The 18,211-nt window shown below is 43.1% G+C and overlaps 1 protein-coding gene across 1 annotated transcript in view; it reads left to right on the forward strand.

Moving 5' to 3' along the window:
* Positions 1–18,211, forward strand: part of LOC119382033 (protein O-mannosyl-transferase TMTC1-like) — an 87,474-nt gene that overhangs the window by 38,602 nt on the left and 30,661 nt on the right. Inside the window, exons 3-5 of the mRNA XM_037649773.2 lie at positions 180–253; positions 11,188–11,397; positions 15,853–15,931. Of these exons, the coding sequence (XP_037505701.1) occupies positions 180–253; positions 11,188–11,397; positions 15,853–15,931 (363 nt within the window). The remainder of the gene's footprint in view (positions 1–179; positions 254–11,187; positions 11,398–15,852; positions 15,932–18,211) is intronic.

Consider the following 18,211-nt stretch of genomic DNA (forward strand, 5'->3'; position numbering starts at 1 on the left):
AATGAATTTAGACGGCGGTTTTTTCACAAACCTTTGTCGTTTCGTTCAATTCCTTCTTTTGTCTTTGCGTTGTCTGTATTGTATAATTCCGTTATATGTGCTGCATTGTGCATGCGATGCGTGTCTTGACGGATAGGTGTCCCTCTTCCTGATCGATTTCCTCTGTCACACTGGCGCAGGTGTCGAGTATAGTGGGCCGGGCCGAAGTTCTGTGCTGCCTCTTCTTTCTACTGTCTTTCCTCTGCTACCACAGGTAAGACGACGTGTAAGCGGCCTGTGGTTGTGCACTCATACAAATGATAGCAGTGTACATGACACTTCCTTTATATACTGTGATGTTAGAGTGTGCAATAATGTCATCGGCAGGTTGCGATAACGACACAGAGAAGAGTAAAAGTTAAAAAAAATCGAAATATGGTTATTTGCTTGTTTGGAATGATAAGGCCTTCCTTAACAATATCCAGTGCGACACAAATTTTAGCGCGTTTTGATTGAGCCAGAAAGACCAGGTTTTCGAGACCAACTGATGAGTAGCCAGACCATGCTCAACCTGAGCTTTCTGCCTCAAGTGTATTTAAAAAAAAAACGAAACTGGTAGTTTCTCGGAGCTTAGCAGCTTTTTAAAAAATGTATATCCCGGCTACTCAGAGGCACATGGTGCAGTTTTTTTAACGCGCGTGTCATTTGCCGATTACACTTGCCTTATGTGTGTGAGACGCGCATGGAGACGCGGTTCTGCGCATTGATATTGAGTGTAGTTGCGCCTTTGCACATATTGTTGCGGCGGCAAAATGTATTCTGGTGTTGACAAATCAAAGAAATTGTTTAGAAAGCGCACTAGAATCGGAAATTCCGACGCTTCGGCTACTAACAGAATAACACGTTTCGAGCTAGTTGGTTGTTCATGCTGAGGCGAAAACAGCGCATAGAGACGAGTACGAACAGACACAGGAAAAGGCGCAGACACAGCGCCTTTGTCTGTGCCTTTTCTTGTGTCTGTTCGTATTCGTCTTTACGCGCTGTTTTCGCCTTGGTACTAACAGAAACGAGACCGGCAGCACTCGTGGGAGTACTTCAGCAAGTAAGCTTTGTATTCATTCCACGTCGCCGCTATATAGGACAAAATGTTACCTGTAGTAGCGATGGTAACGCTTTGACTGATATGGTGTACCTACAGAAGCGTGATTACGAGTAACTGTGTAGGCACAGAATGCGGAGGAACCGTGGCACTCGTAGAGAACACCATGGATCGTGTTCCTTCGAATGGAAACCCTCAGAACTGCCACTTTGAAACCATTCTAGCATTAAAAACGGCCTGCATGGCCCGAGTAAACGTTCTCAAGGCAGTTTCGAATATCACTGAGGCGCAGCCCTGTGATATGGTTGAATGAGATCGACCGCCATCCAGAGTATTCGGTCAACAGAGATGGATGAAAACATTCCTTTATTCAAATTCAAAGAAAACGGGGAGGGTCCCTATTCCGAGACTCCTATGGCAACCTCTGCGATAGCCCGGGCCCGCTGGACGAGCGCCCGACAGACCTCGGGGGCGCCTTCGCGAAGGATGCCTTCCCACTGAGGCAGAAGATATTGACAAAACAAGCCAGGGAACCAAGAAAACAAGAAAAGAAGCGAAAAACTGATTCGTGTGATAACTATATGGCAGATTGCTATTAAATAAATTTTACAATGCACCTTCGTTCTGAACAAAACATGAAATAAACTTGTTTTTTCCTCTTTAATTCTGAAGATCTCGAAATAATTTTTTTGCTACTTTTGTCCCGTTATCAAAACAACTTGAAAAAACAGAAGGCTGATTTTTTACCAGAATATACCAAACATCAATACGAAGCTACTGAACATTTTTTTGGCAGTTTTATTTAAAAAATCATGATAAAAATATTTGCTTTGCTAAAAAATTTTAAAAATGTCAGCACTTGAAATATTATTGCGATTCTGGTTCCACTGCAAGAAGAAATGCCGAAGAATAAAATGGAACGAACCGGATTGTTCTACAAATAGTAGTTTCAAAGAAAATGGGTCTTAAAAAAGCCTTAAAATACATGGCAGGTATAGGGCCTACCCTGTGCCTCTAAATGAGACAAATATTTCTAAAGCTAACCTGGTTCACGGGATTTGAGAAAGGTTAAATTTTGGAACGCTACTTTTCTAAAAGCTAAATCTCTTTGGGGAAATTCTATCTCTTTGGGCTAAATCTCTTTGGCGAAGTCCTTGAACAAAATCTGACATGCAGATTTTGTTCAAGGACTTCGAATCTTTTCGTGGGACAAAGGCATTTCCAGTACTCATAGGCTTTCGTCTTACTCGCAGGCAAAGTGCGTGATGTCAAAAGATGACCCTGCACGTCTTCTACAACGCGGTTGATACTCAATATACCGAATAGTGAAATTTCAGGGGGAACGAAACAGTCTAAATATCTTTGTTCAGTAAATAATAGCAAGAATGAAAAATAGGAAAATAATTATAAATACAGCGGATTATCACTGCAGCTCTGTAGATAAGCCCGAATCATGACACAATTTATCCTGAGTTCTCGATGAGATGATCAACATAACTATGCAGGCAAAGAATTGCCTAGGAAGAAAAACATGTAAACATGTTGGCAACATGAGAGCAATTACCATTCTTGTTCAATTTGTTTCGATATTCTTGATTGTCGATATCTGGCACGCATTTTCCCGAAACACATTAGTCTGTGGGGCAGCCCATTTTGCAATGCTTGTAAATTGAACGGCCAGTTGAGGTTCCTTTGTGCAGGTGTCTTCACGCTGTGTTTTCTTTCTACTGAGTTTGTAGCGTTTCTTTTGCTGCGTTAAATAATTTTGACTTCGGAGCCGACAAGTTAACGGGTGGGTTTCAAGACTTCTTCTAAATTGCCTCTCATACGAGAGTTGACTCACACGATGATCTTTGCATGTCATCGCTCAATAAAAACATTTACAACGCTCTGCCCCTTTGGGCCATCACAGAATCACTTACCTTCAGCAAACTTTTCAGTTCCGGATCCTAATGCTGTGGAAACGAAAGAACAATGCGTATTTTATGAGTTCCCTGTTTAGTTATTTTGCGACTTCAACAATACATCGCTATTTTTCCGCGATTCTTCGTGAGACAAGCTGCGCAGGATGAACCTCTCTGCTCGTACGTCACTGACGGCCAAGCTATTTTTTTTATTGTTATTTTGGATAGACAGTGTTCTCCGTTATTGATTTACGGAAGGCTTCCGTGATAGACTGCCCTAATGCTGACCGTCGCTCTTTCTTTTCCTAACTTACTGGAGATTGCTTTCTACAGGGGGCAATATATTTGCATAAGAGAAGCGCATTATTTTGCGATCGTACTTGTATGTCTGAAAACAGAACACTTTTTTATTGCTTATGTGGAGCTTGTTGCAAGAGCTGTTCCTTTAGGGGAAGAAGTCAGCGGGTGAACAATCCGACTTTTTGGGCCAACAGAACTAGCTAGGTATTACAGTGACTCTCAGCTTATCGTACAAGGTTGTATTCCACACTATCGAAACGAAACTACAGAAGCCACGGATCTTACTTAATTCGATGTAGGACAGCATACTTGTACGCATGTTTCTTGTACGCATACAGCATACAAGAAACAAAAAATTATGGCATATACCCACCCCACGAGCTAGCTATAATAAAGAGTCTTTATCTTATGCCCTTCCGCATTTACTAAATATGTTACATCATGAAAAATTTGACCTGTTTTCTCGCTCAAGAAATGACATTAGTTTTTTCTTATCGAAAATGGCTTATTGAAGTGTACGGATAATACATGCACTGGTGCGTTGTTGTTAACTGTGTATTATGAAATTATTACTATATTTCTGTTCTGTAATGCAAGTGTCCATTTAGGTATGTTTGAGTTTTTCTTTTCACTTTGTAATTGTGTTATTTTTACAGTGTCACTTCATATTTTCGTTAGAGCACATTGTGTAATCTTTTCTTCTGTATTGAAATGTACCCTTAACTGTATTTCCGAAAAACAGTATTGTAAACAGTGCGCTATGCACAATGTATACACCATGTATCCACCCTCATGCTGTGCCATGCCAAGAAACAAGGAGGCAGGGACCACTGTCAAGCCGTAATCGCGGCTTTTAGTCCCGCCTCCTTCTCTTTCAAAGGAAAGAAAAAATAAAATTTGATTGATTGATTGATTGATTGATTGATTGATTGATTGATCGATTGATTGATTGATTGATTGATTGATTGATTGATTGATTGATTGATTGATTGACAACGATGTAGTTAGTTGTGAGTGCTCAAAGTAGACGTTCATCGGTTCAATGTTAGGCACGGTGCACATTATTCGATATAGTAGTAGTCAGTGCTGGGCAGTATCGAAGATACATGTATCTTAGATAGTATCTTAGATACTCCTTGGGTATCTTGTATCTGTATCGCGATATCTCGCCAGACGAGTATCTGTATCTGTATTTCCGATACATTCAATAATGTATCGTGTATCTTAAGATACAAGATACTGAAGAAAACCGAGCAAAACAATTAACGGTGGCTGAACTACGCTTCTCAAGCTGATACTGCTACTACTAAGCTACTTGAATAAAACTAACGACAGTGACATTCTTTTATATATCTGCCAGAGTTCTCCAGCGAGGGCAGGCGATGAGGTCAGCGCGTCCCTATCGGTGGAGCACAGTCACGTGGTGGCGCTCGCGCGATCTCGACATACAAAAGCCCGCGAACGTCTACAAGCAGTCGAACTTCGCTTTCTCGCAATTCTCCTTTCTTTTTACTCGTGTCGGTACCATGACATTTCCTCGTAAACACTGTACTGTTCTACGTACTCTAACGCGTACGAACCTCTCGCGAAAATTCTGACGCTCCTACAGTGTCGTTAACGAAGTTTCCCTTGCGTATACATAGTGTTTCGTTACGAAGTCTGAAGAATGCAAAAATGGGGTTTCTTTGCGTCTCGCGGCTTTCACAGGACAGCTATTTAAAAGATCTCAATGATGTCAGTTTAACTTACATACGATGAGATTCTAAAAACTGTCGCTCCACCGGTGCTGATGCTAGATGCTGTAGAACAAGCACTTACGTAACATAATATATCTTGGTGTACTGTATCTTTGTTCTTCCTGCTCAATTATTCAAGTGGTTATTTTGATCATAATTTCATTGTCACCATGAGTGCTATTTTTTCTGTCCTCCGTTTGCATCACATCTAAAGAAAGCCCGCGAAACATGACCACGTGATTGCCGTCGTCCGCTGCCGTACTGCAGGGCTCTCAAGCCCGCTTCGAGGGAAACAACCGCCGCGTGGACCATGGCGAAATTACCGGCCGCGGCCTTATGCTTCACCGTGCGTCAACATTTCAGACGACCGCACACGGCAAGGAAACGCAGTCTTCCTTGATATGCTGACAGTTCGCGCCGGTTGTTATACTCGAAGCACGTTTCAGAGCGCTGAAGTATGGTAGCGCACGAGCGGCGCAGTAACGTGGTTTCATTTGATCTTTCGTGCGCTTTCCTTTAAAATCGAAAAAAAAAATCACCACGCAGAATGACGTCGCCACCAAAAATTGGGCCGGTCGTTTTGGAATGCCCTCTACGACGTGATGACACCCACTTTGTCGTAAATGAATATTAAAAATAATTTTTTGACCTCAGGTAATCATAATTGAGCTCAGTTAATTAGCCAGTTAAACGCAATATAAAACATATCATAAGGAGAGCCACATGACGGTAAACCATACTCCACTGGTTTCATTCAGTCGCGGTTAAAGGGACACTAAAGAGAAACAATGAATCGATTTAGATTGATAAATTGTACTTTCAGAACTATAATGTCGTTAATTTCACCATCATATGTGTATTAATAAATGAGGAAATAAAGTTGAAAATATCGTTTTTAAATTTCGCGCCACAATCGCCACGCGTGACGTCACGGATTTCAATGTGTACTTATCGTGTTTTGGCGCCATTGGCTTAACAAAATTTCCTCAAATTTGGTAGGCTAACTCCATGGCCCCCTCAGAGGACAGTGTACTTCATTTTTACCGTTTAAGAACTACGCATGCCCTAGTAGGCACCGTCAAAATATGTGACGTCACGGCGAATGGTGTAGAAACTTCAAGGTGGCGTCGTCACCCACATTTTCTTTTTGCGCGATTTCTCGCTTACTAAGCGTCTTCTCGCAGCAAGCGTGGTGCTTCTGGTATCGTGAAAGAGTAGTTTACTAATACGAGAAAACTCCTTTTGTCCCTTTAACCACTTTTTTAGATATTTGATTCTATAGTTACGTGAAACGACCTGCAAACGTATTCACTGTGATTGATACGGAACCGCCTTGCTATTTGACTAAAATATATTGGTTTTCTTTTTTGAGGTCACCGTAAAGTTTCTCGCTGTTGCAAATCACGAAATAGTCGGAGCCATAAGTGACAATAGCAGTGGTGTCCTACAACGCCTTGTGCCACTACAATACGCCTGAGACATTTCTGGACGGCACTAGTTCTCTCGGAGAAGAAATTTCAAAAGATTGCACGTTAGTGAATATGTTGCTAACGAACGCTTTACGCCAGCAGATAAGTAGAATATGCAAATCATTGCAGTTTTAATTCCTCAATGTAAACATGATGCGTCACGAAAAAATATCGCTACCAGCGTTGTTGCGGCATTTCCGGTGATCCGGTATTGCAAAAACGGTAACTGATAGCTTGCACGTGACGTCATGAACGCAAAACATGGCGGCTTAGATGACGTCAAGGCGATGTAATCACGCGGTGGTTAACCTGGTTCACTGTGATAACGACGTCGCTGGAACGTTATTTGGGCTCTGTACATGAATAACCAAGGAAACAGCATGCGATGTTCTGATAACACTAACGTGACATCCCTAAGTTCACGTCCCACCATATTGGCGCTCCAACGTGGCTGTTTCAGTGACGTCAGTGCAAGCCATCTATACGCTTACGGACAAGGTAGAACTGCACAGCGGTATTTGCGCCATCGTGCGGAGGCTTCTTATTGACGTTGTTATATTCAGATGGCAACCCGCTAGCTGGTCGGCAAGTAGAGAAGCGGCCCCTATTAGTTACAAAAGTGTCAAACAAGAACCACTGACAGCGCAGCGTATAAAGAGCTCTCATGTTAAGCTGAGTTGTTTCTGAATGAAACTAATATATCTTTAGCAGTAAGGCAGAAATCTGGGGACACAAAGAGATGTTTTCTCAAAATTAAACAAAGTTGGTGGCAGTTAAGAAAACTCCGATATAAGATTTTTGTTCATAAGCGTTTCCTACTTCATTATATCGATATATAAGAGCAAATTTGCCAATGTATCGAAGTATCTTAAGATACAATTGGGAAGTATCGTATCGGATACAATTATTCCGGTAGTATCTTGTATCTGTATCTCCAATACTTCTTGCCTGAGTATCTTGTATCGTATCGCGGTACAATTTCAAAGTATCTTTGCCCAGCCCTGGTAGTAGTAGTAGTCGTAGTACTACTAGTAGTAGTAGTGGTAGTAATAGTAGTATTCGTGGTTGTAGTAGTAGTAGTAGTAGTAGTGCCACATGGTAAAATGTTGTTACATCGAATCAACTGAAGGGCGATTGTTGAGCTCTAAGTGCAGGGCTGCGCTCGCCTCTGTGGCGCGCTGAGCTTTGACCAGTAGTGCCTGTGCGCTCTCGATTTCTAAGCTAGCAAATGATTTGTTCCAGCGCCTCCTAATTAGTATTTGCTCCCATCGCGCGTGGGGGGGGGGGGGTGATACTTGGGGGCCGCGAATTGCATTCTCGGGAAATGTAGGCAAGATTGGGGCGGCTGTCTACGCCTAAACGTTGCAAAGGAGATATACTAAATACCTTTCAAGTGGTGTAAGAATTTGATCAGCACGCGTACGAATTGGATGCGTTTTCCTTTTGTACATCCCGCTAAATGTTTTTGTTACGTGTTTCATAAGTTTCTTATTTGAAAGCTATTACCCTGCGCTTGTCTTTATGAACTAATTGGTTTACGGTTCAGAATGCTTGGATCGTCGTATAAACTAGAGAGAAAAGACGCGACATAAAGTTGCGTAATGCGATAGTCACATTTTTTATATAGACACCACATACCGAAAGGCTGATTAATATATAAAGGTGTTTTGCGACAACCTGTAGTTGCTTCACAAATCGCCGCCAAGAATAAACCTGAAGGTTCTAATTCAGCCAAACTGAGTACCTATGCGGGCGTAAATCCACGAGGCTACTACTAATGCTGCCATGTGTGTGTGTGTGTGTGTGTGTGTGTGTGTGTGTGTGTGTGTGTGTGTGTGTGTGTGTGTGTGTGTGTGTGTGTGTGTGTGTGTGTGTGTGTGTGTGTGTGCGTGTGTGTGTGTGTGTGTGTGTGTGTGTGTGTGTGTGTGTGTGTGTGTGTGTGTGTGGTGTGTGTGTGTGTGACTTAGTTTACCCATATTTGTTTCTTTTCCATTATACTTTTCTTGCTTCGCACTCAATGTCTTGACATTGTTATTCCGTTCTCTCGAGGTAATAAAAATTCGCGCCAATTTCCCAAGTAAAATGTTCCCGCTGAAGTCGTGTTCAACTTCAGCAGCATGAATAACGCTCAAATCAGAACTACGGAATGAAACGCTGACCTCTAACTCCGCATCAAAAAGAAGTTCAGTGATTTGTCGGAATTTCAGACCATGAGCAAACAACTCGTATGTTTGTAACGAACTAAGAAAAGAGTGCACACATAGCTGATAGCAGTCAGCTTGGGATGGTATGGGCTCTGATATTCAGTGGAATAACTTAGTGTTACGGACTTCATTAGTGTGTTTACTTTCAGCAGTTATTCAACAAGAAATGACGAAAGAAAGAGGAGAATACCGAGAGCGTTTGAACGAACCCAAAACTGACATAAAAACGCTTTGAAACGTTCATATCCAGTTGCTGGCTGAACGATACGTTTTCGATCGCCGCATGTGCTTGTCTGGCTCTGCCGTCTAACAGGAATGGCACTCTGTGTAGGGCTCGGTGAATGTTCGGAGCACTTACGCGGCAACAATGCTGCTGGTGCGCGCGCACGTTGTTTTCGAAAAGAACACCCCCGAAAGTATTAAGCGGCGTAGGCGCGTGCTGTTTCAGCAATCTCGCTAATTGGTTCTAGAGGCTGACGCCGCAGTTTCGCGCGTTGCCGCCTGCTCCCTATATAAAGTACAATTGATTTGGGGAGACGTTCAGCGGGGAAACAGCAGCGCTAGTTAGAAACAGTACCTTGCGTGAGTAGGAGGCCCTAATGGACTCCTTAATTCTGGATGGAAGTTTTGGGTTTCGAAAGGGTAGGCTCCGCTCTTCGTGAAAACGCCGGTTATGGGGGTTTTAGACCAAGCTTTATCGTTTGTAGTTCCTTTTGTGTCTGTTTCTGAAACGAGGAGGACGGAGAAGAAGATGCGCAAGCTGCGTATGAGCGCAGTCTCATGTGCTCTCTTGAGTGAGACCACTTTGCGCTTGCGCTCCAGAAAGAAGGACGGCGCTTACAACATGTTGAAATTGAAATACAACCTACAGTGTGCTGTTCATTTAAAAATGACAAGCGGCTGCGATTTTTCTTGATAAAGGACATCGTCCCACAAGCTGATATGCAAGCGCAAAGCATAATCTGGACGTTTTACATAAGTGTGCTGTAACGAGGCGTCTCGTGATGCCAAGAGAGAGCGAAGAGGAGAAGGAAGGACAGGAAGTTCAACTGGGCACGCATGCGGTTTCCTACCCTGCAGTGGGGAAAGGGAATAGGAGGCCGATGCGAAATTATTTAAATCAAACAATCTGTGCAGTTGTGCTTCGGAAAAGAACGATATATTTTAATATTTCATTTTCTTAATTTTTTTAAAGAAGTTCACTGAAAAGCAATATTACTAGGTTTTTCAGCGTTCTCATTGTTCTGCTTGTTTTGTTTTTTAACTAGACACTACAGTGAGGTTTTTGCTGTGCGGATTTACGAGCTCCGGTAGCAAATTTAGGACTTTTGTGAATGGCGCACTAAGAGATGATAATCCAATGCTGCGGTAGATGACTACCTAGTGCTCGTCATACCTGAATGCATTAAGGTATGACGTTAAACCCCGTTTTTATGAATGTGTTAAACCCCGTTTTTATGAATGTGTTAAACCCCGTTTTTAGAGCTGGTACTGTCATGCTAATCCTTACGTGCATACTTGTGGCGATACTTTGATGGACTTCACGTCAATCCCACCTGTACCCTGTTTCAAGATAAAAGGCGAATTGCATCCTGCTTTGTTCAAGAAATTAATTTTTTTTGTGTGTGTGCTTGTGCAGTCGCTGTAATTTGGTTGGAATGAAGCCGGCTTGGAAACAATCTTGTTGGATGAATGATGCAGCTATATTTCCAAGCTATGCACATTGCAGCCCAATCGCGGCACCAGATGACCCGCGGAGATGAAGGTGTCAAGTTTACTAGGTTCGAAGCCCAGATATAGAGTATTCAAGGATGTATACTATCTTGTTAAGACTTGCAATATGCATTGCATATCGTCACATGCACACGCATCGTCCGCTGGTCGCATCGATTACATTTTGACTGGGCTCAAGTAAGCCCAACGCTGTTCTTTCTTCTCACTCCTGCCGTACAATGGCGCTGAAGCTGTTTTCTCTCGCGCACGCTTGTTACACTGAGCTCTAGATATATCTTTCTTGTGTTCGAGAACATGTGACTGTATTCATATATAAACACACCACCCACTACATCCGTTTCTCCAGACCTGTTCTGATGCTCCACGAAAATAAATCTTGGCGCGCACTGACAACGCATCACACAAATTCAACACACAATCCAACAGCAAGGGTATCAACTAAGCTCATGCCTAATGTTCTTCATTGCAGGACGGTGCGCCTCTGATCATCAGGAACATTATAAATTATTGGTACCTATGCTGGTTTTGCGCGGCATGTAAAACTCTCTTATGTAAATAAAGATGGCCAATGGTCGTTAGAGCATTGCGAATAAGCGCCTGAAGTGAAAGACACTTCCGCCGTCCCAAAATCTTCTAAGCACAATTCGTACACAGAAAGCAATCCTAAAATGGTACGAAATATTTTTGGTTTCGTATAAAACAGCAACAAATCGCCCTATTGATGGCAAGTCATATACGCGCATTCCAAATATTCTTTCACAGCTACCAAAGTTCCAGTGATGGCGAAGGACGTCATGGAAGGACAAAGTGGCTGGCAACCTGCGGTATACTGTCTGTGTGTGCGCTGCTCTCCAAGGAACAGGGCATCACCGTACTGCCACTGTGCATGGCTCTCAGGATACACACGCTAGTTGTCGATTGTGCGCGCCCGGAGCTACAAACGCCGTTACATAAAGCCCACCGTCGAAGATGGTAAGTTCTTCCTCTGCTTCTTGTGATATAATAAAAAAAATTCGCCTTCTAGTACAAATTCTGTCAGCACTGAGATGACAGGGTGATATACTTGTGGACGCTATTCAGGCTGATCAAAGATACGCCCTTAATTTGGTTCCGCATCGCCTCCAGTTACTAAGTGGCTCATATCGGCAACCATGATTGATAAGCGACAGTGACTAAGTGGGCGGTATACAAAACGACGTTCTTTAAAGCCTCCTATTTTTACAATGTTTCTGTGCATCACATGTCTTAACAGCGTTCAGTATCAATATATTTACATGGATAAATCATGAAATGTCGTGATGTTCTTCGAAGTTCATGCTACTAGTTAAGAAGAGCACATTTGAAAAAATCCTTCGGGCATCCAAGATAACTTGAAAACGTGACTGTTCGAGCTAGTTGGTGCAAAAACTTTTAGACATGAGACATCCGTACCTGATATGAGACGTCCGTCCCAAAATTCTGGCGCCTAGCATTATTGATTATTTAAACTTTTAACGCAATAGCATTCGGAATGTAGGAAAAGCAGGTACCCAGGCGAACGATCTAGAGAGAAAAATCGACAGATGCATGTAGACCCATTCGTTTTGCAAAATTCCGAAATGACGCTAGAAGGCGAGGTTGAAGATAATTGAAAAGAATCAGGCGAAGCTTGCACTGATCCGCGCAAGGCTTGAAACAGCCAAACTGGACGTTTCTGAAGACTAATATGGTTGCTTCTAGGCTCTTTCTGGGCCTTAGATAGGTGATGCACGTTGTTTGTAGGGTGCTTCTAGGTCGTAGCTAGGCTTTACGTAGGTGCTGCTAGGTTGTTTCTACGTTGAGTCTCAGCGCAGACAGGTTCGATTTAAAGCACACAGAGTCACAGACACGACAAGGGTGTCGAAACACCAGAGACAGAACCTCGCGCTGAAACCAAGCGTTCGCACGCCTCATAGATCTGGGGGCACGTAGTCGTTGGCCTAGGCCTTCCATCGCTTCGGGGTCTTCGCGCACGCGCCGTTGCCTTTCCCGTTCCCTAGTATTCTCTCCTTGTACGTAGTCGGGGTCTTCGGCTCGCCGCAGTCGCTTCGCAGCCATTTGTTGGGCTAACTGTTGCCTTCTTCCTTTTTAGTGGAACTTGTGTGTAGTGGGATTTACCCAGTTTCTGTGGCAGATACCTGTTTATGATGATGATAGTTTTCTTCTTCATTATTCACTGGACCAGTGGTAAGCAATGGGATCTGCCCAATTTGTGTGGTGCATACCCGTTTATGATGAATATAGTTTTCTTCTTCATTATTCACTGAACCAGTGGTGAGCAATGGGATTTGCCCAATTTGTGTGGTGCATACCCATTTATGATGATGATAGTTTTCTTCTTCATTATTGACTGGACCAGTGGTAAGCAATGGGATCTGCCCAATTTGTGTGGTGCATACCCGTTTATGATGATGGTAGTTTTCTTCTTCATTATTGACTGGACCAGTGGTGAGCAATGGGATTTGCCCAATTTGTGTGGTGCATACCCGTTTATGATGATGATAGTTTTCTTCTTCATTATTGACTGGACCAGTGGTAAGCAATAGGATCTGCCCAATTTGTATGGTGCATACCCGTTTATGATGATGACAGTTTTCTTCTTCATTATTGACTGGACCAGTGGTAAGCAATGGGATCTGCCCAATTTGTGTGGTGCATACCCGTTTATGATGATGATAGTTTTCTTCTTCATTATTCACTGGACCAGTGGTGAGCAATGGGATTTGCCCAATTTGTGTGGTGCATACCCGTTTATGATGATGATAGTTTTCTTCTTCATTATTGACTGGACCAGTGGTAAGCAATGGGATCTGCCCAATTTGTGTGGTGCATACCCGTTTATGATGATGGTAGTTTTCTTCTTCATTATTGACTGGACCAGTGGTGAGCAATGGGATTTGCCCAATTTGTGTGGTGCATACCCGTTTATGATGATGATAGTTTTCTTCTTCATTATTGACTGGACCAGTGGTAAGCAATAGGATCTGCCCAATTTGTGTGGTGCATACCCGTTTATGATGATGATAGTTTTCTTCTTCATTATTGACTGGACCAGTGGTAAGCAATGGGATCTGCCCAATTTGTGTGGTGCATACCCGTTTATGATGATGATAGTTTTCTTCTTCATTATTCACTGGACCAGTGGTGAGCAATGGGATTTGCCCAATTTGTGTGGTGCATACCCGTTTATGATGATGATAGTTTTCTTCTTCATTATTGACTGGACCAGTGGTAAGCAATGGGATCTGCCCAATTTGTGTGGTGCATACCCGTTTATGATGATGACAGTTTTCTTCTTCATTATTGACTGGACCAGTGGTGAGCAATGGGATCTGCCCATTTGTGTGGTGCATACCCGTTTATGATGATGATAGTTTCCTTCTTCATTATTCACTGGACCAGTGGTGAGCAATGGGATTTGCCCAATTTGTGTGGTGCATACCCATTTATGATGATGATAGTTTTCTTCTTCATTATTGACTGGACCAGTGGTAAGCAATGGGATCTGCCCAATTTGTGTGGTGCATACCCGTTTATGATGATGGTAGTTTTCTTCTTCATTATTGACTGGACCAGTGGTGAGCAATGGGACTTGCCCAATTTGTGTGGTGCATACCCGTTTATGATGATGATAGTTTTCTTCTTCATTATTGACTGGACCAGTGGTAAGCAATGGGATCTGCCCAACTTGTGTGGTGCATACCCGTTTATGATGATGATAGTTTTCTTCTTCATTATTGACTGGACCAGTGGTGAGCAATGGGATCTGCCCAACTTGTGTGGTGCATACCCGTTTATGATGATGATAGTTTTCTTCTTCATTATTGACTGGACCAGTGGTGAGCAATGGGATCTGCCCAACTTGTGTGGTGCATACCCGTTTATGATGATGATAGTTTTCTTCTTCATTACTGCCTGGACCAGAGGTGAGCAATGGGATCTGCCCAACTTGTGTGGCGCATACCCGTTTATGATGATGATAGTTTTCTTCTTCATTACTGCCTGGACCAGAGGTGAGCAATGGGATTTGCCCAATTTGTGTGGTGCATACGCGTTTATGATGATGATAGTTTTTCAGTACGGTGTGAACAAGGACGATTTGCTGAACAGCTTCGCTGTTCAAAATATACACGCAGCTAACAAAACTTAGCAGCTTAATGGATGATGCTGGCTAATACGTTTCCGAAAACCGCTGCTACAGCGCCTATTGGAACTGATGGCGTAATCGTTTTCCGTAATAACTTCTAAAATTGTGCCTCTTCGGTTCTAGAAGCACAGCGAAGGAGAACGAGGGCAGGAAATAAGAGTTAATGGCGCTTTATTCCCGTTACAATGCTTCCCAGTTTGCCGAACCAGGCGTATGTTAGTGTCTCTCAGGAGATTACGTCGATATGCACCAGCTTCAGTCAACCACGTTCAAGATATCGAAGTTTATGTCGATTGCCCGTTTTTCTGAATCGTCTCGCTAGCCGCCAGAGTATTATGAAAATGGTCATTTTCTTTTTCACTTTTTCACTCTCGTAGATGGGGTGGTACAGTTAGCGACCTACTTTAATGTTGCGAAGTGACTACCAGGATAGTTCCGCGGAGCGCTACGTCGAACTAGTAGAACATTTAATCTCAAAAGAAACTAGAGACCAAAGGAAACGCTTAACCTGTCTCGTTTCTTGTGTCTCCTTCTTTTGACTAAAAAGGTCTTATAATTAACAGCATTAAAGACAAGTGAGTGCACTGGAAATGTTCTTAATAGAAGACATTTCACTGGCTCAGGTAAATAAATATCTTAACTAAGATACTGCGTGCCAATAACCAAGCATCGCTACGTAGTTCTCAAGGCTTCACTCTACCCTTGGGAACTTATTCAGTGAAGCTTTGGAGAGCTCAGAGCTTGTTGATTTCTAAATTTCTAACTGCTGCTCGTGACCGAATGAAAATTTTCAAAATGAACCTACATTGGAAGGATGCAGACTTCCTTGCTTTCTTTGATTCATGGTAAAATTACGCCACCATGATTAATTATCTATACATATTTCTATTTCGTGTATTCCTTGGTGATTCCTTGGTACCTATTTCTGCTTTCAATTGTTTAAGATCTAGTACTGCTCCCCTGCTAAACATGAAGCTTCTGCACACGTCCAGCTGCCCTTGCGCAGCTTTTATGCACAACCCATCCATCTGTATTTCAAGGTGCGAAAATACAACTGATTTGAATTGAATTGAATCCACAAGCCAAACAGTTCAACCCATACTGCTCTCTAAGATTATCGTAACCGGCGCGCTGAAATACTGAGCTACAATGGTGCACAGTATCCAGGCGACTTTGGTTTGTCTTCATGAAAAATACAGAACGCGTAGAATTTAACAAACCCAGTTTCAAGCACATGAAAAGTACGTACCTCCAACTTTCAGGCCAGTCTACAGCCACTGCATACGAGACGTTGTCTACCGATTCATCTCGGATAGCGATGTTATCGTCCTCGCGTCATTGGTGAGTTGCACTTTTCTTCATGTTTTTTTTTGCGTTATAAGGCACACTGTACAACGAACGTCTAGTAAAAAAAGGGATACTAAACTTGAAACCGTAGACTGCAGGACGTCTGCATTCGTAGTGACGCTGCAACTTCTTCACGCCAAAACAGTGTTCACTCGGTCTGTCGGTCGGTCAAAGAATTTTATATAAAGATCCTGCGAGTTTGTGGGATGGAAATAAAGTCCCGCCTAGGTGACGGCTGAGGTTTCTTGAGCCCTGACGGTTTCCTCGGCCTTTGGGCAGCCCAATGTTGATCTTCACGAGTAGAGCTGTGCAACACAGTCGCCGAGCGCATGTGGAGGCGATCGCTAGAGGCTGCATCATAGGCTTTGTTTGTTATTCTTTGACCATTTCATATTGTTCAGATTATTTAAAAATAATCCGTATGTATGACTGACAGCAAAACGTGAGAAACCTGAGCCGTTCTTTTCTAGCAATGAAACACTGGAAATGCTTTGCCTATTTTCGCAATTCGCCCATCCAGCGAAGTGCTGGAACTCAAAAGTGAAGCCAGGCTCGTTTAAAACATACGTGGGAATATGCGCGAGTCGTGCGTATACACTTGTGTACCCATACCCGTGTTATGCGCACATAAGCGTATGGCCACGGATGGATTTAGGCAAATGGTTTACGACAAAGCTAAGCAAGCAGCAACGACAACAGTGGGCGCGCACTCACGCACGCACGCACATACACGCACACACGCACGCACGAACACACACACACGCACGCACGAACACACACACACACACACACACACACACACACACACACACACACACACACACACACACACACACACACTCGCAGACAAACGCGCGCGTTCTCTCACTTAGATATTGCGCAGATGGAAATACGAACTGCCTGCGATGTGCAATGGCGCACGTAGACGTACTGACATAAATGTGTCGCAGCGCTAGATGTTGTCTTCTTTCGCTCCTCAGGCACTCCTTCCAATCGCCCTAGTAAATGCGGCCCGGACGCGGATGACAGTATGGCCAGAAGGAGCTCGCAAAGCTCGAAGCATGGAACGTACGCGTGCACGTCGGTCGCTTATATATCCTTGGAAATGGCTCCACGATTCGCTCACTTTCCTTTGGTATAGAAGCACACTTCCAGCTTTTTCGTCCACCTGTATAAGGGATGTTTTAACTATTAACCTACTATCACCATTGTAAAAGATAAATATTTCGAATGTAAGTAGTAAACAGATCAAAATATTTTCCATCTAGCATGGGACCAATGTTTTTAACCCTACTAAGTGACTGATTTGTTTTCGACATAGCATCATATGCAGAAGTTTGGGTTGTGGGCCGCAGGGCAAGGCTTTCCCTGTCAATGCGCTGCAATGGAACATTAAAGAGAGCATGCACGTTGCTCGAACTGCGCAAGTGGGTACAATAGCGATGAGTACAGACGTTGATTCAGTTATTTGATAAAGCAGAGTTTGAGGCTGCGTTTCTATTCCGAAACGCCATTTACTATAGCCACCGTCGAAGAAGCTATCGGTTGCCATGGTGCCTTCCCAAGTTTTTGAAAAAACATCGAATCCGATAGCCACAGCATTTCCTGAAATCTTTCCGGTCCTTCTTCTTTCTTGTTCCGTTGCGTTGCTTCATTATGTTTTTGCGCAGTATAAACTCACTAGCCCAACGACATGCCTTGATAAGGGATAGCATGATTGAATGATAAAGAAGAACATATCACACAGGCGAAGGTGTTTCCGAAGCCTCGAGCGCAGACGTTGAAGTAAAAAAAACACAGCAGTTTGCTATAAACATTCATTTGTAACTAGGCAACGTCGATTCGGAGAATCAACTAAAAAACCCGCCTTTGCATTTCACCATAGCACATTACTTTTGAGGGACAACACACGAAAACAAAACGAACGAATTCGAAAACATATAGTCGCTGCAGGCCTTCACGGTGCGTTACCATGAGGCAGACATTGATGAAAAGGCCCGAACGACGTGACGAGATGGAAGGCCCTTATCTGCAGCTCGCGTTCTGAATCGACAGGCAGTTCGCGAAGGGTTCGTCGACTATACAGAAATGCGATCCTTTCTAAATCTGTCACGTTGTTCTGACGTGGAAGTTACCAATGTCGCTTGCTCTATATGTTAGAAGCTTTTTTTCTGTACGCGCTATCGACGCTATTAAGGCTAGTATTATAAAGGTAATAAGTTATTGATTGGGGAATGCATCGTAGTAGGTATTACCAGCTTGAAAGTAAAAAAA

The sequence above is a fragment of the Rhipicephalus sanguineus genome, chromosome 2, assembly GCF_013339695.2.
Source record: "Rhipicephalus sanguineus isolate Rsan-2018 chromosome 2, BIME_Rsan_1.4, whole genome shotgun sequence".
NCBI classification, from domain to species: domain Eukaryota; kingdom Metazoa; phylum Arthropoda; class Arachnida; order Ixodida; family Ixodidae; genus Rhipicephalus; species Rhipicephalus sanguineus.